The 27,287-nt window shown below is 42.4% G+C and overlaps 1 protein-coding gene across 6 annotated transcripts in view; it reads left to right on the top strand.

Annotated features, from left to right (window-relative positions):
- The window catches only part of LOC145358519 (disco-interacting protein 2 homolog C), a 571,331-nt gene that overhangs the window by 369,739 nt on the left and 174,305 nt on the right, over positions 1-27,287 (top strand). For all 6 annotated transcript variants that reach the window (XM_080212647.1, XM_080212672.1, XM_080212655.1 and 3 more), the window contains 4 exons: positions 7,170-7,289; positions 9,099-9,296; positions 18,794-18,885; positions 23,268-23,378. In XM_080212647.1, the coding sequence (XP_080068773.1) occupies positions 7,170-7,289; positions 9,099-9,296; positions 18,794-18,885; positions 23,268-23,378 (521 nt within the window). The remainder of the gene's footprint in view (positions 1-7,169; positions 7,290-9,098; positions 9,297-18,793; positions 18,886-23,267; positions 23,379-27,287) is intronic.

Consider the following 27,287-nt stretch of genomic DNA (forward strand, 5'->3'; position numbering starts at 1 on the left):
ATGCTGGAAAATCTCAGCAGGTCTGTCAGAGCTCTGAAGAAGGGTGATCTAAAATCGAAACATTGGCTCTATTTTCTCTCCACAGATGCTGTCAGACCTGCTGAGATTTTCCAGCAGACTCAATGGACCGAATGGCCTAATTCTCCTCCTCTGTCTTACGGTCAGACCTGCTGAGATTTTCCAGCAGACTCAATGGACCGAATGGCCTAATTCTCCTCCTCTGTCTTACGGTCAGACCTGCTGAGATTTTCCAGCACTTTGCTGATAACTGTATCACCATTGTACAACTTCAACAATGTGCAAGCTAATGTAACCATTGGCAGTGGATACTTAATGAATCAAATAGCATTCCATGAGCACTTTAAATACTGGTACACGTACAGCGTGTTTTAGAATGCTCTTTTCACGGGAGAATAGGTGTGGAAGGAGAAAATGGTTAAATAATGGCATTTTGATTCGGAAAGTTAGTGAACAGTGGAAATAAGGGACTACTACTCAAGAAGGAACAAAAACAGGAAATGCTGAGAATGTTTCCATAGGAATATAGAACCAAGGTGAGCCAAGGAAGTACAAATCAGCCATGGTCTAGTGGACTGATGGAACATGCTTGTGGCACTGACAGGCCTGCTGCTGTTCCCATATCCTATTCTGAGAGATAAGTAGGTGCTGTAAAGACAGGAAAATGGTTATTGCTTCAGATCTTTCCAGAATTTTCAGTATTTCATATTTTTGGACCCATCAAAAAAAATAATGAGTTGCTACACTTCAGCATCAACCATTTATGATGTGAGAGATTAAATAGATCTAAAAGCCATCATGCAGGATGACTTAAAAAAAATCTGACAGGCACAGAATTTCCTTCGGAGTGATGAGGGAAAAGCCAATCAGTGCATTCCTAACATAGAACATTACAGCACAGTACAGGCCCTTCAGCCCTTGATGTTGTGCTGAGCTATGTCCAATCCCAAGATCAAGCTATCCCATTCCGTATCATTCTGGTGTGCTCCATGTGCCTATCCAATAACCGCTTGAAAGCTCCTAAAGTGTCCGACTCCACTGTCACAGCGGGCAATCTATTCCACACCCCAACCACTCTGAGTGAAGAATCCATCTCGGACATCCCTCCTATATCTTCCACCATAAACTTTATAGTTATGCTCCCTAGTAACAGTTCTTAATTGGTCTTTTCACGTCCAGCTCACATTTTGCTAGCAATGTTTGAGCTGCTTTTCCACATGAGCAAGGAAGATGGGGGTCCTTTCGGGATTGCAACTGCGGTGCTTAATGTAAAGCAGGAAGAACAAAGTCACAACACCGCTGTTGTTCCAGACCAGCACAGCCTGAGCAACCAAACAGCTCACAGTGACTGGGATGGAAGTTGGATCTTCTGCCGGTCATTAGTATGAATAAACGTACCAGGAAACAAAGTTCGTTGTTTCCCCAAAACAAAGAAGTCCGCGAGAACACTTCTTTTATTCTGCCCCCAGGAGTATGAATGTTTTGCATAATAAGCTAATTGGTATGCACACAGGGCAGCGAGATCACAAGTAGCTCATCAGTCGAACAAACCGAGCTACCATTCATACTGACATTGTCCATTTCCACATGAATCATTCAGATCCCCAAGGTTTTGCATCAGAGTTTAAAAAACCATTTGGTTCTAATGTCTGATATTTGTCACAGTTGCCAGCTGTGTTTAATTTCAGGGTAAATACCACTACAAACAGTGCCTTCTCACCAGCATTTTCTTATATTGAAACAATTCTTTCTCATAGAAAATAATGGTGTTTTGCTTTGCATTCAATATCAAGCAGTTTCAAAAATACATTAATGGGAGGGGTGAAGGGGAAATAAATTAGAGTGAGGGATATATCGACAATAATTACATTTGTGAGGGTTGGATCTCCAACACTTATTTAAAGCAGATATTATCATAGAATCCCTACAGTGCAGAAGGAGGCCATTCAGCCCATCAAGCCTGCACTGACCACAATCCCACCCAGGGTCATCCTTGCAACCCCACATATTTACTCTGTTAGTCCCCCTGACTCTAAGGGCAATTTAGCATGGCCAAACAATGTAACCCGCACATTGAAGAGAGATTGAATAGATTAGGACTTTATTCCCTGGAGCGTAGAAGAATGAGGGGGGATTTCATAGAGGTGTACAAGATTTTGATGGGTATAGATAGAGTGAATGCAAGCAAGCTTTTTCCACTGAGGCTGGGGGAGGAGAAAAAAACCAGAGGGCATGGGTTAAGGGTGAAAGGAGAAAAGTTTAAAGGGAATATTAGGGGGGATTCTTCACACAGAGAGTGGTGGGAGTGTGGAATGAGCTACCGGATAATGTGGTAAATGCGGGGTCACTTTTAACATTTAAGAAAAACTTAGAATGGTTCATGGCTGAGAAGGGTGTGGAGGGATATGGTCCAGGTGCAGGTCAGTGGGACTAGGCAAAAAATGGTTTGGCGCAGACAAGAAGGGCCAAAAGGCTTGTTTCTGAGCTGTAATTTTCTATGGTTCTATCTTTGGACAATGGGAGGAAACCCACACAGGCACAGGGAGAACATGCAAACTCCACACAGCCAGTCACCCAAAGCTGGAATTTTGCTGTTTCCATCCCCTCTTATACATTAAATAATCCAACGCTTTTCTCCCTTTCTTTAACTCTGAAGCAGAGTCATACTGACTCGAAATGCTAACTCTGTTTTCTCTCCACAGATGCTGCCAGGAGTGCTGAGTCTTTTTTCTTGCATTCTCTGTTATTCTTTCAGATTCCAGCATCAGCAATATTTTGCTTTTACGCTATTGCACAAAAAGGGTTGACCCACTTTAGAATCCTGTTTACAAACTTTAGCAAGTACCAACTCAGAATGCTGCTGATGTTTTGGTGTTCGGCACTCTCTGGATCTTAGCATGTAGTCTGAAGATATTTAAACACGTGTGTTAGTCAATACCTTAAACCTGGATCTTCTGAGAAGCATCAGTCATTGTCAGCTTGCCGCTCCGCTTGAAGGTTTCCCCCGACTCGGTGCCTTGAGTGTCAGCCTGCGTGGAGTTGGTGCGTCCTCTGTCTCCAGGTGCTCTGGTTTTCTCCCACAGTCCAAAATTGCATAGGTTAGCTGGATTAACCATGGGATTACAGGGATAGGGTGGGGATGGACCTGGGTAAAATGCTGTTTTGGAGAGTTGATGTAGACTCAATGGGCCAAATGGCCTCTTTCTGTACTGAAGTGTTTCTATAGATGCTGCCAGCATTTCCTCTGGGACCTTCCCAGTCTGCCTTTTCCAGAAATTTGGATGGGAGTATCCCTTGGAGGTGGAAGTTAGGACACGTGCCCTTCTTATGGCAATAGTTGCTGTATGGTAAGTTTGAACGTCAAGTCTGAATGTGGGTGAATAGGTAAAGGAGTGAATGGGTGTGATGGTGAGGGGATGGTGGTGAAGTGATGGGTGAGGTGTGTCTTTGAGACAAGTCAGTTAGGTGATGGAGGTCAATAGTGGTTGGAAGAGATGGTTGAATCCTAGTGTCTATTGCGGGGACTGTTGGAGTAGTTGGGGCTCAACATAGTTGGGAGAGAGAGTCATAGAGGTTTACAGTATGGAAGCCGGCCCTTTGGCCTAACTTGTCCATACTGCTCTTTTTTTAAACCCCTAAACTAATCCCGCTTTCCTGCATTTGGCCCATCTCCCTCTATACCCATCTTATACATGTAACTATCTAAATACATTTTAAAAGACAACATTGTACCTGTCTCCAATACTACCTCTGGCAGCTTGTTCCAGACATTCACCACCCTCTGTGTGAAAAAATTGGCCCTCTAGTCATTTTTGTATCTCTCCCCTCTCACCTCAAACCTACGTCCTCTAGTTTTAGACTCCCTTACTTTTGAGAAGCCAGGTATGGTTGGGGGCGAGGTAGTCAGCAGGTCATAGGGGGTAGGAAGATCGTTGGGGGTTGACATGGTCGGGAGAGATAGGCAGGTTGGGGACTTGGTTGTTGGGGGTAGTTGCAAGGTCATGTGTTGAGGGGGAGTCTTGGGATGGATGATTGGGGGCTGGTGTGAGTAATTTGGGGTGTCAGTTCTGTACACATCCAGGAGTTAGACTAGGATTTTTTTTTCTAACGTTTCCTGGGTAACTATTCAGGTAGGTATTGTGGAATTGTCTGAATACTCTGACCTTAGCTCAGAGTCAAAAACATATGTGGAGCGTCCCAGAGATTAGGGGAATTGTCCATTGGAAGTTCAAACCTCTGGGCAATTCTCATAGAAATCAGCACGTTAGGACTTGTGTGGCATCTTTGATTGTAGGTCTGGTCTCCAATGATCTGGGGATTGGAAGATCTGGGCCATTTAGTCAGAGAGTAGTTGTAGCCAAAACTGCTGGATTCATCAAGGTTAATGTAAATAAGAATTTGAAGCAGGGTGAAGACACGACAATGGAGAAAGAGGAGAGCGTAGCGTTGAGCTTGAACTATTTTATCAAAACATTAGAATAGCAGTGGGCCAAATAGTCATCTTTTACACTGTAAACCTCTATGGTTCCATGATGCAGAGTTCAAAATATGTTAAAGATTAACTTTGAAAGAATGGTAGAATTGCATTTTTATAGGCTCTTGTCATCTTAAATGTCTCAGAGTACTTCCTGTACATTGTACATTATGGTATTGTGCCGCTTGGTTATCAGGCAACATGCCAATGATTTTGTGTGTAGCAAGATTTAAGAAAATGCACCGTTAATCCATATTATTTAGCATGATCTTGATTCGGGGCAGAAACTCGCACATTGGAAAAAGTTCCAAATGGTGTCACTGGAACTTGAATGTTGACCTAAATTGGGTAGAGGTATTCCTGATTTAGCCTCACATTTGAAGGGCAGCACTTCAGACGTTATAACTGTCCCTCCCTACTCCGTATTAGCAGCCTAGATTATACCCTGGGTCTTGAAACGTTAACCACAATCATCAGTGATTGTTCACAGGGTAGTACTTACACTTCCCTATGTGTTGCCAATCTTGTTGGACTGCAATTGGTCAGAGATAGGGTGGGTATTCACAGACAAAAAGAGAGTAAAATATGAATCTTAATCAGTCGGTTGGTTATAGAGTGAAATTTGTTGGTACCCGGTAATTCGGGACATTTATTTAGTGCGTAGTTCATAAAGACCTGGAAATTCCAGCTTTAATTCCAAGTTGCTGAAGTTGTCTAATTCCAGTCATGATTGTAAACTTAACTATCCTTGGTGTAGGGAGACACAAGAGCACAAGAACAAAAAAATAGAAGTGGAATTAGGCTACCAGGCCCTTCAAGCCTACCCCACCATTCAATATGGTCATGGCTAATCTATGCCGGCCTCAATTCCTTTTCTATGCCATTTCCTTACCGCCCCCTCTATTCCTCAATCTATCAAATGTTTATTCACCTCCACTTTAAAAACTTCTAATGATCCAGCCTCAACCACCCTCTGGGGTAGCGAATTCCAGATATTCACCACCGAGAAGGAATTGCTACGCACCTCTGTTTTAACTGACTGGTCCTTTATCTTATTGTCCCCTTGTTTGAGACTCGCCTATTAGTGAAAACATCTCACCATATTCCCCCCCAGGATCTTATCTGTTTGAATAGGGTCACCCCTCACTCTTTTAAACTCCAAGGAATACAGGCACAGACTATCAAGTCTCTCGATAGGGGCAACCCCCTCATCCCAGGATTTAGCATGGTGAATCTCCTTTGGACTTTCTCCAATGTTACTATATCCTATTTTAGGTAAGGAGACCAAAACATTATGCAATATTCCAAGTGAGGCCTCATCAACACCCTGTATAATTGCAACAAAACAGAAATTGACCAGACTTCTGGGGCAAGATTTTCTGGTGGCATTCATCCCAAAACTGGAAAGTCCAGCCCGAGGTCCATGGACTTTTGTATGGTCCACCCCTCGTCTGCTATGATTCCCTTGGCAGGAGGGACAGGAAAATTTCTCCCCCTTGTTTCTGATTATTGTCGATTTGTTTTGGTTTCACTTCCTGTACCATGTAGTAGTGCAAAAGGTTGATTTTCGTCTGTTCCCATAGTCGTTTTTTCCTGGATTCCCTAGCCTGTCATCAGAGGCCAGTAGCTTGAGGGGATGCCAGTCTGCATCAAGCACAACTGACTAGGAGTCTTTCCTGCTCTTACCGCCTGCCATTGGCGTGTTGGAAGGTGTTTGCAGGTTGATACTCAACCTGTTTGGCTGTGTTCGCACCTTCCTTGACCACCAAGTCCTGGAGTGAGACTGGAACCCAGAGCTTCTGGGCCAGAGGCAAGGACACTACCCACTGTGCCACATGATCTCCCCCTGCTGACCGACGTAAGATTTGTGCTGATATGACATTCATTTTGGCTGTGGTGACCCGTGCAGTTGAATAGCTGCCAGCATGCACTGTGAATGCTGCTTACGCATGAATACTTGAGGGAGATAGCAAGCCTCAGTGACCTTCACATCCACAGTACCAAGTCACAATCGTTTTGTTTTAGGATGTCTTCAAGAACCTGGGATGGTTGTATCAACAGTCCCTGATCTGATTGCCCTAGTGCTAGTTCTAAGGAATTTGTCGGGCTTTTCTCCTCCTTACCCCTATTAGTTTGTGGTGAGCAGTCCATATTGTATCTGAAGAGTGCCAAGTATGGTTTGATGAGGCTTTTAACCATCATTCTATCAAATTTTCTCACATCAGTTTAGTCTGTATCACTGTAATATCATTTTCTGTTGACAAAGGTTTTACTGAAGTCCACACCAAAGTTAAATGTGAAGTAGCATTGAGAATGTTTTCAATTGCCCAGAGTTGCTGAGTGACATCAAGATATAATTTACTCTGATTTTAGAATACAATATATATATTTTGGAGATGAGTAAAGCCAGTTTTCTTTCATAATGACAGCCTTAGGCGCGAACACACGCTGTTCCGATATTTCAAACTGTTCAGTAAAATCGCTGCGGAATAAAACGTTTTGTTCCAGCCAGGGGGACAGTGCTCGATTGAAGACATCTTGATTTTAAATTTTGCTGAGAGCAGTAAGGACGCGTATCAAGCACAGTTGTACCAGCTCTGCAACTCTATCCATTCACTCACGGAGGAAAGCGGTGTTCTTCAGTAACCCAATTCACTTATCGATCTCTTTCACGTAGGAGTACCAGTAAGTAGCCGAGTCTCTGCAAAGATCCAACAGCTTGTGAATACCCTTAAGAGGCCGAAACGCCCACCGTTACGAGAATTCTTTGTTGACGATTTTGAAGAATTGCTGGAAGGTAAATGTAAATTTTATTAGTCTTTGGGTTTTATTTTGAAATGAATGTATTCAATATATGTATTTGCCTAATCATAGAATCCTTACAGGACAGGAGGAGGCCATTCAGACCGTCAAGTCTGCACCAACTGCAATCCCACCCAGGCCCTATTCCTGTGACCCCTTATGTTTACCCTGCTAATCCCCTGACACTAGGGTCAATTTAGCATGGCCAAACAACCTAACCCGCACATCTTTGGACTGTGGGAGGAAACTGGAACACCCGAAGGAAACCCCACAAACATGGAATGTCCACACAGTGACCTGAGACCAGAATTGAACCCGGGACCCTAGCGCTGTGAGGCAGCAGTGCTAACCATTGTGCCACCCCACAACAGAACCCATGATTTCATTTCCTCTCAACACCTACCTAAGTTAAAGTTTATTTATTAGTGTCAAAAGTAGGCTTACGTTAACACTGCAATAAAGTTAGTGTGAAAATCCTCTAGTCGCCACACTACGGTGCCTGTTCGGGTACACTGAGGGAGAATTTAGCATGGCCAATGCATCTAACCAGCACATCTTTCAGACTGTAGAAAGAATCCGGAGCAGCTGGAGGAAATCCATGTAGACATAAGGTGAGCGTGCAGACTCTACACGTACAATGACCCAAGTTGGGAATTGAACCCAGGTCCCTGGCGCTGCAATAGCGTTAACCACTGTGCCACCATGCTGCACTGCGTGATAAAATTCTTAATAAGGTTTACACATATTCAAAGGAAAACTAATCCAATCTTTTTCCACACCAAGTGCTCCATTCAGCTGTCATGCTGTCCTTGCAAGCTTACTTACATTTCAAATTCTTGAGTGTTTATTGACCCTTTCATGGCCTCGCTCTTCCCCATCTTTGTAATCTTCTCCAGGCTCTAAGCACCATCACCCCGTCCTCCCAAAATCCTCTGTTCTTCTGACCAGAGCTGTTACGCATCCCTTCCTGCTTTGCACCATGACTGAAACATGGTCCTCAGCCATAAAGAAACCAGCTCTGGAACTCCCTCCTTAACTCTCTAGTCTTCCACCTTATCACCCGCCTCTAAACCTTTACAACCCTCCTCAAAACCTACCTCAGAGAATATGTGCAAACTCCATACAGACAGTGACCCGAGGCCAGAATTGAATCCGGGACCCTACCGCTGTGAGGCAGCAGTGCTAACCATTGTGCCACCCCACAACAGAACCCGTGATTTCCACACACACACACACACACACACACACAAACACCCCCACCCACCCACCCCATTCCTTCACTGCCCAAATTCTGGAACTTCCTCTTTAAGAGCACCGTGGATTGCAAATACCAGACAGGCTGCTTTGGTTCAAGAATGTGGCTCGCTACCACTTTCTCAAGGGCAATAATGGATGCTGACCCAGCTAGTGAAGACTACTTCATGCGAAAGAATTTTTAGAAGTCTGATTGAATAGCGGGACTGAATCAAAGAAGTGAATGGCCAACTCGCGTTTCTGTGGCCCTGAGGTATGTTCAGTTAAGATGACAGGAACTACCGTTGATGAAACTTCAGTGTGTCCTCCCCACCAAGGAGAATCAGTCAAGGATTGCCTCACAAGATCTGATCCTGAAACATTTCTTGTCTGTGTGGTCTGGTCCATAACAGGAAATCCATTTATCCATTAAACCACCAGGAAATGTTATGGAAATTACATAACTTACTGACGGTAGTATTTTGAAGTTAATGTAGTCCATTTTAAAAGCATACAAACAGGAATTGTAATTGTTTTGGTGGAAAGACTGACACTGTCAATTTTATTGTAGTTCAACAGCCAGACCCTAACCAGCCGAGACCGGAGGGAGCACAGATGTTAGCCATCAGAGGAGAACAGCTTGGTGTTGTAACTAACTGGCCACCATCTCTGGAAGCGGCTCTTCAGCGTTGGGGTACCATCTCTCCAAAAGCACCTTGCCTGACCACCATGGACACGAACGGAAAACCGCTTTACATCCTTACGTACGGTACTTAGACACTTTCTTGCCCAGGTCTTTCTGTTGCATATCTCATTGCGCGGAGTAATGTGATCAGCCTAAAGATCAGTTTTGCTGAAGTCTGCTTTCTCTCCAAAGACACGAGTCATCAGTCTTGCCTGATCTATTACTGTGACATTGAACACATCAACCTTCTAAGAATGTTAATTAAAGATTTCTGTAGTGACCCAGACCATTTAGACAAGGTGACATGGAACTATATTCAAAGTGTAAATGTTAATTTTTCTGTGTTGGGTCATTACATACTGAGATCATTTTATACGTGTGATGAGGTCTATAATTCTGATGATTCATTAGCAGCGAAGCAAGCCCTTATATAAGCCAAGCAGTGTTTCATTTAATGAAGGTGCAGTTGCATCTGACTTTGCATGGTGATCAAATTCCATTTAAAATTGATGCTGAATCTGACTCCTTTTGAGATCTGTCGTGAGAATTTTGCAAAGTGTTGATCATTTTTGAAGCCTGAACTTCTGAAAGCATTTGCTATTCAACTTAAATGGATATTTTAAAATTACTATCATTTTTTAAATGTGGAATGATGTCTTCTTCCATGCCATTGACTTAGTTGCAATTTGGGAATCTGTCACGAACCATAGTGATGGACTGTTCTATGTGTTATTGTGTCCACTTGGGCTTTTGGCTAAAATCAGGTGCAATGCTTCCTCTTGGATTTTTCTGTCTCCCTTGTGGGGACCTTGAATTGGATCCAATTGGAATTTGAATATGGATTTTGGAGCAAGCAAGGAATGGATTTGGGTTTGCCCGGTCCATGCTGAATGTTGGCTTTGCAACTTTAAGAATGTAAAAAAAAGTCTTTTTGTGTCCAAGGGCTCAATGGTAAGAAGATAAGAAGTCTCATAACACCAGGTTGAAGTCCAACAGGTATGTTTGGAATCATGAGCTTTCAGAGCACTGCTCCTTCATCAGATGAGATTCAAATTTATTCCAAATAAACCAGTTGGACTTTAATCTGCTGTCTTGAGACTTCTTACTGTGTCCATCCAGTCCGACGCTGGCATCTCCACATCAATGGAGATAGTAATAGTTACGTTTCCTTTCCTGCACTTATCTCAGATGATAATTCAAGCGATGGTTTTCATAAAAACACCCAGGAAACTATGAAATTTGTGTGTCCTACTTAAGGAATCAGATTTCATGTCAGTGACAAAGTGACAGCCCTTGTTACTAATTTTGAATAAAGTCCCCACTCCCCACTGCCTCATGATCTAACAATCCCTCTGATGTAGATTTCCCCTTTCCAGATGTGAGTTTGATGTTGGCTTTGGTTCAGGAGGATGGATCTCTGGTACCAGCAAAAATGATGACATCAAGTGTATTACGCAGTGTATCTGGAGGTGAAAACCACTTGTTGCCCTTCACTTTTTAACGATTCCGCAGACAGAGGAATAAAAATTATGTCACACACACTGAAATCCGACAGAAACTAAAATCTCATAAACTTTAAATTCATTCCTATCATTTTAAAAATCTGTACATTCTTTTATCCTCATGGAGAAAGCTGACATTCCACAAATATAACGTTCATAGGCATTGTTCAGCAGTAATCATGACCTTGGTGTAAAGTTAAAACACCCAGGCATATCTCATTCAATACGGCATAGCTTATTCAAAGGTTTTGACAGTGAGGTTAGCCTGAAAAAGTGAAAGTTCACATCAATTTTAAAAAAATATATATACATTTGTGGGACAAGGGCATCGCTGGCTGGGCCAGCATTTGTTGCCCATCCTTAGTTGCCCTGGGAGGGCAGTTGCAAGTCAGCCACATTGCTGTGGCTCTGAAGACACATGTAGGTCAAACCAGGTAAGGACAGCAGATTTCCTTCCCTAAAGAGCACTAGTGAACCAGATGGGTTTTTCTGACAATTGACAATGGCTTCATAGTTATCAGTAGATTATTAATTCCAGATATTTTTCATCGAAATCAAATTCCACCATCTGTTGTGGCGGGATTCAAACTCAGGTCACCAGAACATTAGCTGAATATTTGGATTAATAGTGTAGCAATAATTCCACTAGGCCATTGCCTCACCCAAGTGATTTCAGTGGATTTTCATCGGCAAGGACTTAACAGTGCATCCTGTGGAGGAGCGGGGAATCGTGGGCAACAACTTCTGGGTTCCCATGTTTAATCATGCATGTACAGACACCAGAAGTTGCTGTTCCATCGTCATTACACCTGCAAAATCTGGGCCATGATGTTTCATGCTCTCTCTCATTACTTCTTTCAAGCCCTTCCCTATTTTAAAACCAGATGTAGTGGTAATACCAATTTATTTTGTGCAGGGATCAGCGAAAGTTGTTTTGCCATGAGTAATGCAATAGCAATACTGCAATCTATCCAGCCACAGATGAATACCTGTTTATTTTCAGTAGGGGCAGGGCTAAAAGCCACAAGATGCTGTTGCCCAGTGGAGCATGTTGCGATTTCAGCTGCTTGCTACAAGGCTGCAGTCATTGAGCCCCTTGTTCCAAGGTTGAGTGAGTCAGTGTCCCCATGGGAGACTGCTATTCACCCGTTAGTCCGCTACATGCGATACGTTTCACTGGTTCGTGGCTTGGTGGCATTCTTAGATTGGGGCCATGGGGCAATGGGGTCGGGTAGGGAAAGATAGAGCCTTGTGTATTGAGTGAGCAGGGAAGGAGAAAAATTAGTTGTTTTTTTCTCAATTACTCCGCGCAGCAGGTGTATCTTCTTTGAGCTGAAAAAGCAGCAAGCTTAGGTAGCACAGTTTGTGAAAACCCCTACCCAGCTGTTAGGCAGCAAATTGAATGACTTGTGTGAAAGCACACAACTGTGTTGAAAGTTGAAGGGGCAGAAAAAGAAAGTTTAATTAATTGGAAGGAAAACAGTTATGGTTAAAAGTCAGACTAAATACTTGACGTTAAGATACAGGAGTACCTAGAGTTAGGGCCTGAATCAAGTCCTAATTTACCCTGTAATCAAAACAAAAGTGTTGGAAAAATTCAGGTGGCCTGGCAGGAAGGGGAAGAGTCATATTGGACTCAATGTCAATTATGTTTCTCTGACGACAGATGGTTCCCAACCTGCTGAGTTTTTCCAGCGCTGTATTTTTTTACACAGAAGGTGATGGGGGCCTGGAATGCAGTGCCAGATGAGGTGGTTGAGGCAGATACGTTAGCGACATTTAAGACTTACCTGGATGGACACATGAACAGATGGGGAGTAGGGGGATAAAAGCGCTTGGTTTAGATAGGCCAACGTCACCAGCATAGGCTTGGAGGACCGAAGGGCCTGTTCCTGTGCTGTACTGTTCTTTGGTCTTTGTTCCTGCTTTCATTTCAGCATCTGTGGCAAGTTAGTTTCATTTGACTGCTATTTTGCCACATTACCTGAATCTCTGACACCAAATCATGTTGTCCAATGTCCTCAATTATGAAGTTCATTGCTGGCTTAATGAATTGTGGTGTCTTTAATCACATACAGATGATAACTCATAATTTGATTAGCATATATATTGCTGAATAGGAATCTTGACACCTTAGCCTCATTCTTTTTGTAGCAGTTAAACGATCACAATTTACCATTAATTGCACATTAATGTATTAATTTCACCTCCATTCGTAGTGGTTGAGACTGATATTTTCATCTGGCTAATGGTAAGAAGACATTTTGCCACAGAAATTTAACATTTATTTGACCCATGAAACAGTTAGTTGTATTTTGACATCAATTGGGAAGACAAGGTTTTGGATGTCATGAAACCCTTTGTTCTCCTTTTAAATACTTAACTCTAGTACGTAGGATATAGGTAATTATGACATCTTTTTTGGTGTACAATTAACATCCAATTGTTTGCAGCTATTTCTAGACTTCCTTGTGGATGAAGCAATCACTATGTCATGGTAAGGGAATAGCAACAGGAGTGTGCAGAGCTGATTTGAGGTTGCGAGGTTTAAATTTAGTCACAGTCCTGTTTTTGTGAAATTGATTTCCTGAGTGACCTGTCTTCCTTTCTGAATTTTCTTCTGGTTTCAGACTGCACTCTGTTTTGGATGATAAATCTTTATGGTGGGAATCATGCAATGAAAATTATTGTGAAGGCATTCATTAAAGCAGAGTTTTCGTTCTAATAACGTGTAAACTCTAATAGTTTATTCGAAAGTGTATCCAAATCTGTTAGCAGATTATTCATCTGTTTAAAAAAAAATGCAATTTGTTTCATTGTTGCGTGACTGAAAAATGCAAATACATATACCTTATATATATCTCTCTTAGTCCCTCATTGGGAATTTCAGGCTTTACTGCAATTCAATTATGTCCTGTTATACAGTCTGAATACTGGATTAGTGAGCATTTAGATATTAGAAAAAATCTGCCCAAAAATGATTGGGTTGTTTTGTGAATGAGCACATAGAGTTAATTGTTTGTTAATGCCATTAGGTGACATGTCATAATTGACTCCTGTTTTGACAGTCTGATGCAGTGTATTATGTGCAATGTGATTCACGCAATCTCCCATACAAATCCAACTTTGCAAAAATTAAGCTTATTTTACTGACAGACATACAAGGTAAATCCCTCAATTTTTTTTTATTCATTCATGGGACATGGGCGTCGCTGGCTGGCCAGCATTTATTACCCACCTCTAGTTGCCCTTGAGAAGGCAGTGGTGAGCTGCTGCCTTGAATACCTGCAGTCTACGTGCTGTGGGTTGATTCACAATGCCGTTAGGGAGAGAATTCCAGGATTTTGACCCAGCGACGACGAAGGAATGGCGATATATGTCCAAGTCCAGATGCTGAGTGGCTTGGAGAGGAACTTGCAGGTGGTGGTATTCCCATTTATCTGCTGCCCTTGTCCTTCTAGATGGAAGTGGTCATGGGTTTGGAAGGTGCTGTCTAAGCATCTTTGGTGAAATGCTGCAGTGCATCTTGTAGATAGATACCACTGCTGCTACTGAGCATCGGTGGTGGAGGGAGTGAATGTTTATAGATATGGTACCAATCAAGTGGGCTGCTTTGTCCTGGATGGTATTGAGCTTCTTGAGTGTTGTTGGAGCTGCACCCATCCAGGCAAGTGGGGAGTATTTCATCACACTCCTGACTTGTGCCTTGTAGATGGCAGAAAGGCTTTGGGGAGTGAAGATTTGAGTTACTCGCCACAGTATTCCTAGCCTCTGACCTGCTCTTGTAGCCACTGTGTTTATGAGGTGAGTCCAGTTGAGTTTCTGGTCAATGGTAACTCCAAGGATGTTGACGGTGGGTGATTCAGTGATGGTTACACCATTGATCGTCAAGGGATGGTGGTTAGAGTGTCTGTTATTGGGGATGGTCATTGCCTGGTATTTGTGTGTCAAGAATGTTACTTGCCACTTGTCAACCCAAGCCTGGATATTGTCCACATCTTGTTGCATTTAAACATGGACTGCTTCAGTGTCTGAGGAGTTGCAAATGGTGCTGGACATTGTGTAATCATCAGTGAACATCCCCACTTCTGACCTTATGATGGAGGGAAGGTCATTGATGAAGCAGCTGAAGATGTTGGGTCTAGGACCTTGAGGGATTCCTGCAGAGGTGTCCTGGAGCTCAGAAGACTGACCCTCCATAACCACAACCATTTTCCTATGTGCCAGGTATGACTCCAACCAGTGGAGAGTTTGCCCCTGATAACCATTGATTCCAGTTTCTCTCGTGCAAGAACCGAAGTGGAATTGATCCAGAACGCTTGTAGAATCCTCACGTTAACCTGCCTTCTATTGATGAATGGCATTATTGAATGCATGAAGTTGAACTTCAACCTTAAAGAATGGATGGTTTGGGTCTAGTCAGGTGGGGGACGAAAGTTTCAAAAGTATGCTTCCATGACCAAAGCCCCTCTCCAACTTGTTTATTTCTTTACCTGACCCTAACTGAGGCCTGAAGGTGGGTGGGTGACTATCCTCTGCAAGGAGACAGGTTGGAACTTTACATATTGATCATGAGCTTGTGAGCCTTATTCTCCTGCAGGTTTTCAATCTTAACTGCTGATGGCCAAGTTTCCTGAATGTTTGAAAATCTGGCACCTTCATCAAGGTGAAGAATTGGTGAACTTGGGAGTTAAGCACCTTCATACCTACTTCTGGATCCAGGTGCCTGCTTGAGAAGCATCATAATCGAGAATCCCCTCTTCCATTCAACCTTCCACAACCTGAGCCCTCCGATCCTGTCCATTCTCCTGGTTTCTGATTTCTTCCAGGATGAGGTTCCAACCTTCTTTCCTCACCTCCACGATCATCAACTTACTCAATCAACACCCCCAGTCAGCCGTTGCCATTCTTGCTGCTGCCTTCATTCACCAGTATCCCGTGCACCTAGAGACCCAGTCTTTCAATTAGGTTGACTTGCTGTTGGGGGAACTAATTAGTGACTTCAGTGACTCACTGTCGAGCTAGCACTCCACAACGTGTGAGGGAAATTTGGAATTGGGTGTCCCCCGTGCACAGTGGTTAACGCTGTTGCCTCTCCATGCCAGGGACCAGGGTTCAATTACCAGCTTGGGTCACTGTATGGAGTTTGCATATTCTGCCCGTGTCTGCGTGGGTTTCCTCCAGGTGCTCTGGTCTCCTTCCACAGTCCTAAAGACATGCTGGTTTGGTGCATTGACCATGCTAAATTCTCCCTCAGTGTTTCCGAACAGGTGCCAGCGTGTGGTGATTGGTGGATTTTCACAATAATCCCATTGCAGTATTAATGTAAGTCTACTTGTGGACACAAATAAATATAATAAACTTTGCAGCTGGCTTACTGCCTGCAGGGTCAAGTCAGTAAAAAGTGCACCCAATCAAGTGTGGGCAATAAATGCTGACCTTGGCAACTATGCCTAGGGCCTATGAAAGAATAAATTTTAAAAATGAAGTTGCCACAGCAGTTCATAGCTCACTTCGAGGTAGTAAAAGGTGAGACTTTCAGTTGAACTGAACACTGAAATGAAGCAGTCAAATTTAAAATTTCTAAGTTGAGAGTCTGCAAATGCATTATATTGCAATTTTAAAATTTATTCTTTCATGGCATTGCTGACCTAGGCCAGCATTTATTGCTCAACCCTAATTGCTCTTGAGAAGCTGATGCAGAACTTCTGCCTTGCACCGCTGTATAAGATTTAGGAACAGAAGTAGGCCATGCGACCCATCGAGTCTGTTCTGCCATTCAATGAGATCATAACTGATCTACGATGATCTTCACTTTCCCGCCTTATCCCCATAACCCTTGATTCCCTTTATTGATTAAGAATCTCTCCTTTTCAGCCTTGGACATACTTAACCCAGATTCCACGGTCCTCTGCGGGAAGAAGTTCCACAGATTCAACCAGGTACACCCATAGGTATACCTGTAGGAACCATAGAGTTGATGTAGGCAAATCCGCAATGCTCTTAGGAAGGTAGTTCCAGGATTTTTAACTGACAGCAGTGAAGGAGCGGCAACATATTTCCAAGTTAGGATGATGAGTGACTTGGAGGGGAACCTGCAGATAGCGGTGTTCCCATATGTTTGCTGCCCTTGTCCTTCCAGCTGGTAGAGGTCATGGGGTTGGAAAGTGCTAAGGAGGCTTGGTGAGTTGCTGCCATGCATCTTGTAGATGGTACACGCTGCTGCTGGTGGCAGATAATTAAAAGTTTAAAGTTAAATGTTTTACTTTTGAATAGGCATGTTACACTGACTCCACATCATTCTCTGGTTAGGCAAAACAAAACTCCACCTGCTTACAGCATCTATTCAACTCATTGTTAATATTTCATGAAGACCCCAGCTTGAATATGGCCTTTGAGACGATACAAAAGAGATTCACTAAAGTATTTTCAGGTATTGGCAATTAGCAGTGATGCTCTCTTTGAAGATAGAAGATTAAGAAGAAATTTCATTGAAGGGTGTAAAATTATGAAAGTTTAGATACAGTGAATAGATAGAAACTGTTTCCAATGACTGAAAGGCTGATAAGAGGGCAATGAGAAATAGGGTTTGGAATACGTTGCCTGATAACATGGTCGGTTGATATTCAGCAGTAGACTTCAAAGAGGAATAAGGTAATTAATCGAAGGAGAAATAAAATTACAGGATGTGAGGAAAGAGTGACACCAAAAATCTAGCACAGACTGAATGGACTGAATGGCCTTTTCCTCTACTGCACCACCCTTGGATTATGTAACAGCCCTGTGAAATATCTTGGGATGTTTTACTAAGTTATAAGCACTGTTTAGGAGGAAGATGGGATCAGGCTTTTGAGTTGGACAATCAGCCATGATCATAATGAATGGTGAAGCAGGCTCGAAGGGCCGAATGGCCTACTTCTGCTCCTACTTTCTACATTTGAAAGCAAGTTCTTATTGTTGGAAGCCCGAATACATGGAAGGTACACAACATATTTTAATAGGCTGGTAACAAACTATTGAAAGCCCATCGTCCAGACGGAAGCAGGCAGGTCGAACTGGTCATCCATCACAATACCAGATATGTTTAACTCTGATGTAAGTAAGCTCTTTGAGGTGCACAACCCAAGAAAGTCCAGCCCAGGACCACCACATTCTCTCCACATGACAGCCAAATGCTGATTCACTCCTTGTGAAAGGAAACCATTGTGGAGTAAGAAGTCGGATGGATTATTCAGGAGGATAGGATTAGAGGAAATTCAGAGTTATGTTGCGTGCCAAGAAGCAATAAGTTTAATGAAGAGTCCTGCACACTATGATTATGGATTTTGTAAAAGCTTCTAAAAGGGATCTTGTCAGGCTCCTGAGTCAAGAGGGCACTTCTGATTGTAGAGGGCAATCTGATTGTGTTTAAAAACTGTGACAGAGGATTTTCAACAAGATTTGTTTTTCCTTTTTGTCTTCTGTTAGCTGGCACAGTTAGTGTATGAGTCACTAGCTTATGTTGTCAGAGTCTATCTTGATGTAATGTTTGTGTAGGACCTTATCATGATTTCTTTCCTGATCATGCAAGTTTATTTAAAGTGCACTTGGATAAGTATTTGAAAATGCACGATACAAGAGGATACGTGGACAGGTGATTAGGCATTTTAGTTCTTACTGAAGAGCTTGCCCTACACAATAGGCCAAGTGTCCTGTTTCTCTCCTGTAAAATCTATTTGGCAGATCAAACCTGCCATTAAGTAAAGCATGTTGTATTCTCTTTAAAGCAGTGAGTATGCTTTAAGAGGACAAAGTTTTTTTTTAAACAATGGAAGGGCAATCTACTTTTTCAGGTGTACATTATCTGTAAGAATGGGAAGTCCTGTTTCCTTTCTCTACTCTTATTGCATGGTCTGCTAGTGTTCTTGTGTGAGTTTATGGTTTTGAATTTTTGACGTGGATTGCAAACGTACTATCCAGTTTTCTGTCGTGCATGCCATTGATTTGGTTAAATTGGCCTAAGAAACACAAAAGTGCAAGGCTTATTTTTGGCTTTTCCTTTCAATAATCAAAATTATTGGCATTGCTTTTTATCAACAGGGAAGCTGTGGACAAGGAGTATGAAAGTGGCGTACAATATCTTACATAAACTAGGCACCAAACAAGAACCGATGGTCAGGCCTGGCGATAGGGTGAGCATGGAGCACACATGTCACAGTCGACTGTGTCACTTTTCTAACTGTTTGAATTGTTTTGTGACTTTTATATTTTGTGAACCTAGCAGTGGAATCAAAAGCTGAAGCGTATTCAAGATCCTGTAATAATGCCTGTATACTCAGCAAAGTACACAAGAACACACAACCTTAAATTTCGAAGAAGGAAGTTGAAGAACGTGATTAACTACTCCACAAATGGGGTGGGGTGAGCAAATGGAATGGAGTGTCCAGATACAGAGTCATAGAATCCCTACAGTGCATAAACAGGCCAGTCGGCCCATCAAGCCTGTACTGACAACAATCCCACCCAGGCCCTGTCCCCGTAAGTCCACAAATTTACCCTGCTGATCTGCCTGGTAATAAGGGGCCATTGAACATGTGGTCGGTGCAGACTCGATGAGCTGAATTGCCTCTTTCTGCACTGTAGGGATTCTATGATTCAATACTTCCAATGCAGTTTAAACAAAGTTTCATATATCTGCAACATGATTTCCCAACTCTTGTACTCAATGCCCCAGCTGATGAAGGCAAGCATGCCATATGCTTTTTGAATCATCTTGGCCACCTGTGTTGCCACTTTCGGGGAAATGTGGACCTGTACACTCAGATCCCTCTGTATGTTAATGTTCCTAAGGTTTCTGTCATTAACAGTATAATTCACACCTAAATTTGATCCCCCAAAATGCATCACCTCACATTTGTCTGGATTAAATGGCATCTGTCATTTAGTTTCCAATCTGTTGCATATTCTGACAATCCCCACCACTAACGGCAACTCCACCAATCTTTGTGTCATCTGCATACTTACTAATCAGACCCTCCCACTTTCCTATATATATACATATACTACAAACATGGGGTGGGGTGAGCAAATGGAATGGAGTGCCCAGATACAGAGTCATAGAATCCCTACAGTGCATAAATAGGCCAATCGGCCCATCAAGCTTGGACTGACAACAATCCCACCCAGGCACTTCCTCCTCTGATATGTTGACATTTTCTAGAGCGTTCTCACACCCATCCCTGACCTCAGTGTCCATCATGTCCTTCTCTTTGGTGAATACCAATACAAAGTACTCATTAAGGATCTCACCCACTTCTAGCGGGATGTTATGCACACATAACATCCCTCCGTTGTCCTTGAGTGGGCCTACTCTTTCTTTTGCTACCCTCTTAGTCCTAGTAAATGTGTAAAAAGCCTTGGGATTCTAAAGATGAGCCCCTTTTAGCAGTCCTAACTCTGCACTTAAGATCCTTCCTACTTTTACTATACTCAAGGGCTTTGTTAGTTTTTAGATTCCAAGACTTATCGTTTGCTTCATTTTTCTTTATGATTAAGCTTACAATTTCCCTTGTCATCCATGGTTCCAGAATCCTGTCATCTCTATCCTTCGTGTTTGCAAGGACATGCCTGTCCTGCACTTCAGTCAACTGGCCTTTAAAAGCCTCCCACATCCAGACGTGGATTTGCCCTCAACTAGCCGCTCCCAATCCATATTCCCCAGTTCCTGTCTAATTTGGGTGTAATTGGCCATCGCTCAATTAAGCACTCTCACCTGAGAGCTACTCTTGTCCTTATCCATGACCACCCATAATCTTATGGAGTTATGGTCACTAAGTCCAAAATGCTCCCCCACTGAAACATCGATCACTTGGCCTGGCTCCTTCCCCAGTATCAAGTCTAGTATGGTCCCCTCCCTAGTTGTATTGTAAACATACTGTGTCAAAAACCGTCCTGGATACATATGAGAAATTGCTGTTCAGACAAACAGAGCAGCACGGTGGCACAGTGGTTAGCACTGCTGCGTTACTGCTCTAGGGACCGGAGTTCGATTCCCGACTTGGGTCATCATCTATGTGGAGTTTGCATATTCTCCCTGTGTTTGCGAGGGTTTCCTCCAGTTGCTTCGGCTTCCTCCCACTGTCCAAAGGTGTGCAGATCAGATTGATTGGATATGCTAAATTAACCCTTAGTGTCCCAGGATGTGATAGGTTAGAGGCATTAGCAGGGTAACTAAGCAGGGATAGGCTGGGGTGGGATTGTTGTCAGTGCAGACTCGATGGGCCAAACAGCACCCTTCTGCACAATGGGGTTTCTTTGATTTCTATCTGAGCTCCTGGCTGTAAGGGTGCCCCAGTCCATATGGGGGGAAGTTAAAGTCACCCACCACAACTACCCTGCTTTTTTTTTTCACACCTTTTCAGTATCTGACTACACAACTGCTCCTCTTCTCTACTCCGAGGGCATAAATGTGTCCTCAGCTCTTATGCTTCCAAGTAATTTGTCATGTGCACACGAGTGGATATACCATCGTATCTTGTCTCAGCTCGCAATGTAAACTAAGTGAGGCTATCACCAGCTTCACCTGATGTAGTTAGGGGACATCATCCCTCCAATTGCATGGACCAATGGAAGAAGCAGATGATCCTAGTAAGATGACAATGGCTTTGAAGGTGTACACTAACAAATCATGAGACACATCCAGGAGACTCATTTGACGAAGAAGACTTGTGACCAATCTCCTCAGATTCGGACCCTGTCACCCCTTACTTAGAACGAAATGTAGTCATAAAGTGCTGTAACTTACAGTTGAAGGGACTTTCACAACATTGCATCCAACTTTGGGCAAGTGGAAGGAACGGTTAATGATTGCACAACATTCAGTTCTATCCCCAGTTCCACAGATAATGAGGCAGTCCTGACAAACATATCATAAGACGTAGACAACAACCAGGCTTAGGATGATAAGTACAAGTAACATTCATATTACACAAACGCCAAACAATGACTACCTCCAACTAGAGAGAGTCCAGTCACCTCCCCATGACGTTCAATGGCATCATCAGCATCAAATCCCTGTTGCCTTGGAAAAGCAGTCAGCATAGTTAAGGACCCCACGCATCCTGGATATTTTCTCTTCCGCTTTCTTCCATCGGGAAAAAGATACAAAAGTCTGAGGTCATGTATCAACCAACCCAAGGACAGTTTCTTCCCTGCTGTCATCATGGGCGTACCTCGCACTAAGTTTATCTTTCTCTACACCCTAGCTCTGACTGTGACACTACGTTCTGCACTCTCTCCTTTCATTCTCTCTGAACTGTATGCTTTGTCTGTATAGTGCGCAAGAAACAATACTTGTCACTGTATACTAATATATGTGATGATAATAAATCAAAGCAGTATCCTGGGTGGGTTGCATTTGGCCCAAAACTCAATTAGCCCACCTACATGAACACCATAATTATGAGAGCAGGTCAGAGACTGGGTGTTCTGTCATGATTGACTCATCTCTCAACTTTCTCCCACTGCCCACAAGGTAAAACCACATCCCATTTTCAGGAATGTGATGGGATACACTCCTCTGTTATGATGGCTACAGCAGTAAGAGCACTGAAGAATCTTGACACTATTTAGGACAGAACTGTCTACTCAGTCAGTAGCCCATTGATCACCTTAAACATCCATTGCAATCTGTCACTGGCAGACTGTGGGTGCAGTGTGCACCTTCTGTAGAATGTGCCAAAGCAATGTAATCACCATTGTTTGACAATATTTCTGAAACTTGTGGACCCCCAGCATCTAGGAGGACAAGAGTAGTAGGTGCATGAGTATACCATTCCCTTCCAAGTTTTACACTGTCCTGACTTGATCAGATATTGCTGCTGCTTCATGATTGCTGGGTCAAAACCTTGGAACTCATACCTAAAATTATTATAGGAGTATATTCACCACGTGGACTGTAGCAGGTCAAAAGGCACTTTTTCAAGGGCAACCAGGGACATGCAATACATGTCAACCACTCAACCATGATGCACATAGCCTACTGCTTAATATTGTTTAAAAAGATGAGATGTTAAACCGAGGCCCCATCTGCCCACTTCTATGATTAGGGTGTACTGGCACTAAATGGATGGCAGTGGTTCAGGAAGGCAGCTCACCACCAGCACCTCAAAAGCAATTAGTAATGGGCAACAAATGCAGGCTGAGTCAGAGACGCCCACATCCCATGAAAGAATATTTAAAAAAAAACTCTCTACACTATTGAAAAATAACTTGAGTTCTCTGATGTCTTGCCAACCTCTCAAACAGAGCCATAGAAACAGATTACCTAGTCATTTACCACTTTCCAGTATTACAAGAGTGAAATACTTCAGAACTATTTTATTTCAACGGTGAAATTTTTTCATGAGTATATGAAAGTTACTATATAAATGCATACTTTTAAAATTCTTCTGCATTTGACATTTGCTTAAGCAAATTCTAAATTACCTGGGTAAGACTGATGATCCACTTTTTAAAAGTTATTTGAATTTGCTATTTTGCAGTATTTTAAGCTGTCTTTAATATTTACCTTTAGGTGGCACTTGTTTTTCCAAACAATGACCCTGCGGCTTTTATGGTTGCATTTTATGGTTGTCTGTTGGCAGAGGTAGTTCCTGTTCCTATTGAAGTGCCTCTTACGAGAAAGGTAAGACCTTCATTTTGTAAAGCATGGTAAATACTCTATTCTTCGGTCACAGCCGTTGATTTAAAAAAAGTCATCTTAGAATGTGCGGAAATTAATTATCCAAGTCACTACTCACCAGGAGGAGGGGGTCACCGCCAGTCAATGATCTAATCTGACTCAGATCATCTTTAACATTATTATTTTCCCGATTCCAGTTATTAACTTCCCAAAGGGACTAATTTAGAATAGTAAAAACAGGAAACACAGCTTTGTCAGCATTTGCAAGAAAAGACTGCTTAACATTTTGAGTTTAGATTACCTGTCAGACTGGAAATGGAAAATAAAAATCTGTTTTAATACAGCTGAACGAAATACAAGTAGGGGATGGCAGAGGGGCGAGGGGTGGCTTGGAGAGAAGGATTGATGTTTAAGCGTATATGCAAAGAGGTTCTGTTGAAAATCTAAAAGTGATAAAAAGAAAATGGTATAAGATTTAAGTTTATATATTAGTGTCACAGGTAGGCTTACGTTAACACCACAATGAAGTTACTGTGAAAATCTCCTAGTCGTCACACTCCAGCGCCAGTTTGGGTACACTGAGGGAGAATTTAGCATGGCCAAGGCACCTAACCAGTATGTCTTTCAGACTGTGGGAGGAAACCGGTGCACCCAGAGGAAACCCACGCAAACATGGGGAGAACATGCAAACTCCGCACAGACAGTGACCCAAGCTGGGAATTGAGCCGGGTCCCTGGCACTGTGAGGCAGCAGTGCTAACCACTATGTCTCCATGCTGCCCTTGTATGAAAATCATTAAGTCATAAAAATGTTAAAATCAGGAAATTGGTTAATCAAATGCAGGAAAGCTGCAATGGGAAAAGTTGGTGTTGAAGATTAATAGCTCGCTACTAGATGTCAAAACAACAGCCTAGGTTCAGACTCCGTCCACTAGATTAAGTAACATTGGTATGTCTTATCCTGCTTTCTTTAGTTTTCCAATGTTCCCCTCTTTGCATTATTTCTACACTGCATCTATTGTGAATTGTTGCAGCTTTCTTTCCTGGACCTCTGACCAAAATTTAATTCTCTTTGTTCTGAGGATGTTTTTTAACCCCCCTCTGGCTAAAATTCCTGTACGTGATGAATAAGGCACTGTTACAGCACCAACTCCCGCCCCCCCTGCCTAAAAAGTGAAGGTAACAAAACTTGAAGCATAAAAGCTGCAACTGTTTGTTGAAGCCTGAGGCAAAAGCAGAAGATGCCTGAAACACTCAATTGGATCAGTCAGCGTCTGTAGAGAGATTAATATTGCAATTATAGATTCTTTATCAGACCCTTTGTTTGAGCACCTGAAAAATTGACCCCTCAGTTCTCTGCACAGCTCTGGATGTGGGAAAATTTGAATTTGACAGAAACGAGAAGAATGTTATTTGTATGATTATTGGCTGGAAGTATAGCTATACATTACTGCGTCAGATTAACATCTTTGTTATCAGCTTTGCAACATTGATTTGCAAGAGAAATAGCCACGAATTTCAAATTGCCTTCTTAAATTATCCTTCATTTTTGTATTTCTTAAAATTGCATTAGTTTTCTGGGATTATCTGACATCATTTAAAACACATAAAACATTCTCCTTCTTTGGGATATTTTACTGTATTTTTATGAACAATTTGAAAACGGCACCACGTTTTTATATAAAAGCAAATCACTGCAGAACCTGAAACAAAAACAGAAAATGCTGGAAAATGTCTGACAGCATCTGTAGAGAGAGAATAGAGCCATTGTTTCGAGTCTGGATGACCCTTTCTGGCATATTTATAATTACTTCTGTTCGATAAGAAGCTTGCCTGAAATTTCTTAATGTGGCAATAACTAAAATATGTGTCAACAAGCAAGTTGGAAAATGTTGTTTACGTTTGTTGTAGAATCATTAAACGTCACTTCAGTGGAGATGTTGCTCCAAATGATTACAAGCTTATTGGCTGCAGTAATATGAACAAGAGCATAGCTGATTAAACTATATGTAATGAACTAGCTGTGCACTTGATAGCAAGTAACTTCCCCAGAAATGAATATAGCAGAATTCTGGATTTAAGAAAATTGTACTCTTCCAGCACGGGCTATACAGTAAAATGGAGCTAATTGCAGCCTAATGAAGTTCTGCACATTAGAAAACTTAATGTGTTGACCTCTGGAGCCTCGACTAATGTACCTTCAACTGAGGTTCTTCTGGCCTCCTAACATGTTCTCTATTGATAGATGCAACTGCAAAGTTATTCGTCCATGTTTGCACCAGAGCATTATTTGTTTCAAGCTATAAAACCTGGTCAAAGCAGCAGCCTGGTGTCCATTCTTGCTGAGTGAACCCAGTGAATGTTTGAAAGGCTGTCCTACAATAGGGTGCACCACACCTGAGGCTGATCCTGCTGTCCTAAACCTGTGCACTCACTAGCAGGAAATTACTAAACGTATATTTCTTCGGAGTCATATTTACTCCTTTGTGTCTTGGTTGAGTGGTGGGGGTGTGGGGGGGCGGAGGGGGTGGTGGTGGTGGTTTTTGCACAATTTGACGGCTCTGTGAACCTTCCTTTTCTGCATGGCATGATCTTGATTTCATGATTAACAGGACCAAGAGGATGGCCAAGGAATTGTGTGTATGAACTTAGCCTTGATTCACAGAGGTCTGGGAGAGTTTGGGAGGTGGGGGGGGGGGGGGGGGGGAGCTGGTGTAGGGGGGGGGGAGGGGGGAAGCACACTAAAGACGTTAAATTAGCCAGAGATCCAGGACCCTTATCTAGGAACCCAGAATTTTTCTAGGCTGCTCCATGCTGGAAGAATATTACATTGTTTTAAAAAATGTAGGTGTAGTTTGAAACAAAATAGTGTCTCAGGCAAGAATTTCTCATTTGTTGCCAAGCATTAAAAAAATGTAGGCTATGGGATACTGCAGTTTTAAATGTAAGTTTTAATCTTGTACCACCTTTTGGATCAGAGCTGCTATATTTTGGAACAACTTGCTCATTCCATGAACATTGCGTATCATTTCGGGCAAACACTTGTGTTCTGGATTTCAGACAGTTTAGCTGAGGAGGGTGACAACAGCACTGGTTTACCCTTGCTGTGAAGTTGCAGTATAATGCCTACTGCAATGTCAGTCTCTTGCTTTGTCGCATTATTACTGCATTTGGTTTCAGTTTGTGGAAAATTAAGCTCTCACAACTGATCTACAAAAGATTGGACCATAATTACACACCATCTGTTTCCCACATACTGCTTGTGTCCCACTGGGATAGAAGTGTTATAAATACATTATTAACTAATCTGATGCAAAATGATGTCTGGAAATTATTCCATTTTAAATGTAGCAAAGTGCTTTTAACTGCCACGTAAAGTAACCACAACTCCCAAGATCAGAATTTTTTTTTAAATTGTACAGCTGTGTACTTACCAACTGTTTCCAAGCTCTCTCACCTTTGCACCGTTGCATAGCTTCTCCCATTTTTCTTGAACATGGTGAAACTTGCTGTTCATGCTTTCCCCTTCCTCAGCCTTTCTCAGCCTTCTGCCATTTTCCTGTCCTCAGGCTATCTTGCTGCAAACCTGCTAACGTATGTGTTCTCAGTGGAGGCACACTCGATGCCTTCTCAGTCCAGGCACACACAACTTAGCATTGCTGTGTGACTGGTACAGACAAGCGAGAAAGAACCTCACTTAGTGCATATTAAACAATACAGGCTACCCCTATGTTATGTACACATACCATAAACAGTAACTGCATATATATTCAAGCACAATGAAACAGATTCCTACACAGTTTACGATTAATTAATATAAAATTACAACACATAAAATAATTAATTACTTTGGGACTAAAATAGCAAAAACAATTTTAAAAATTTGAAAATGAACTTATTGGTGGTTGATTGG

The sequence above is a fragment of the Carcharhinus amblyrhynchos genome, chromosome 2, assembly GCF_965287045.1.
Source record: "Carcharhinus amblyrhynchos chromosome 2, sCarAmb.v2.hapA, whole genome shotgun sequence".
NCBI classification, from domain to species: Eukaryota; Metazoa; Chordata; class Chondrichthyes; order Carcharhiniformes; family Carcharhinidae; genus Carcharhinus; species Carcharhinus amblyrhynchos.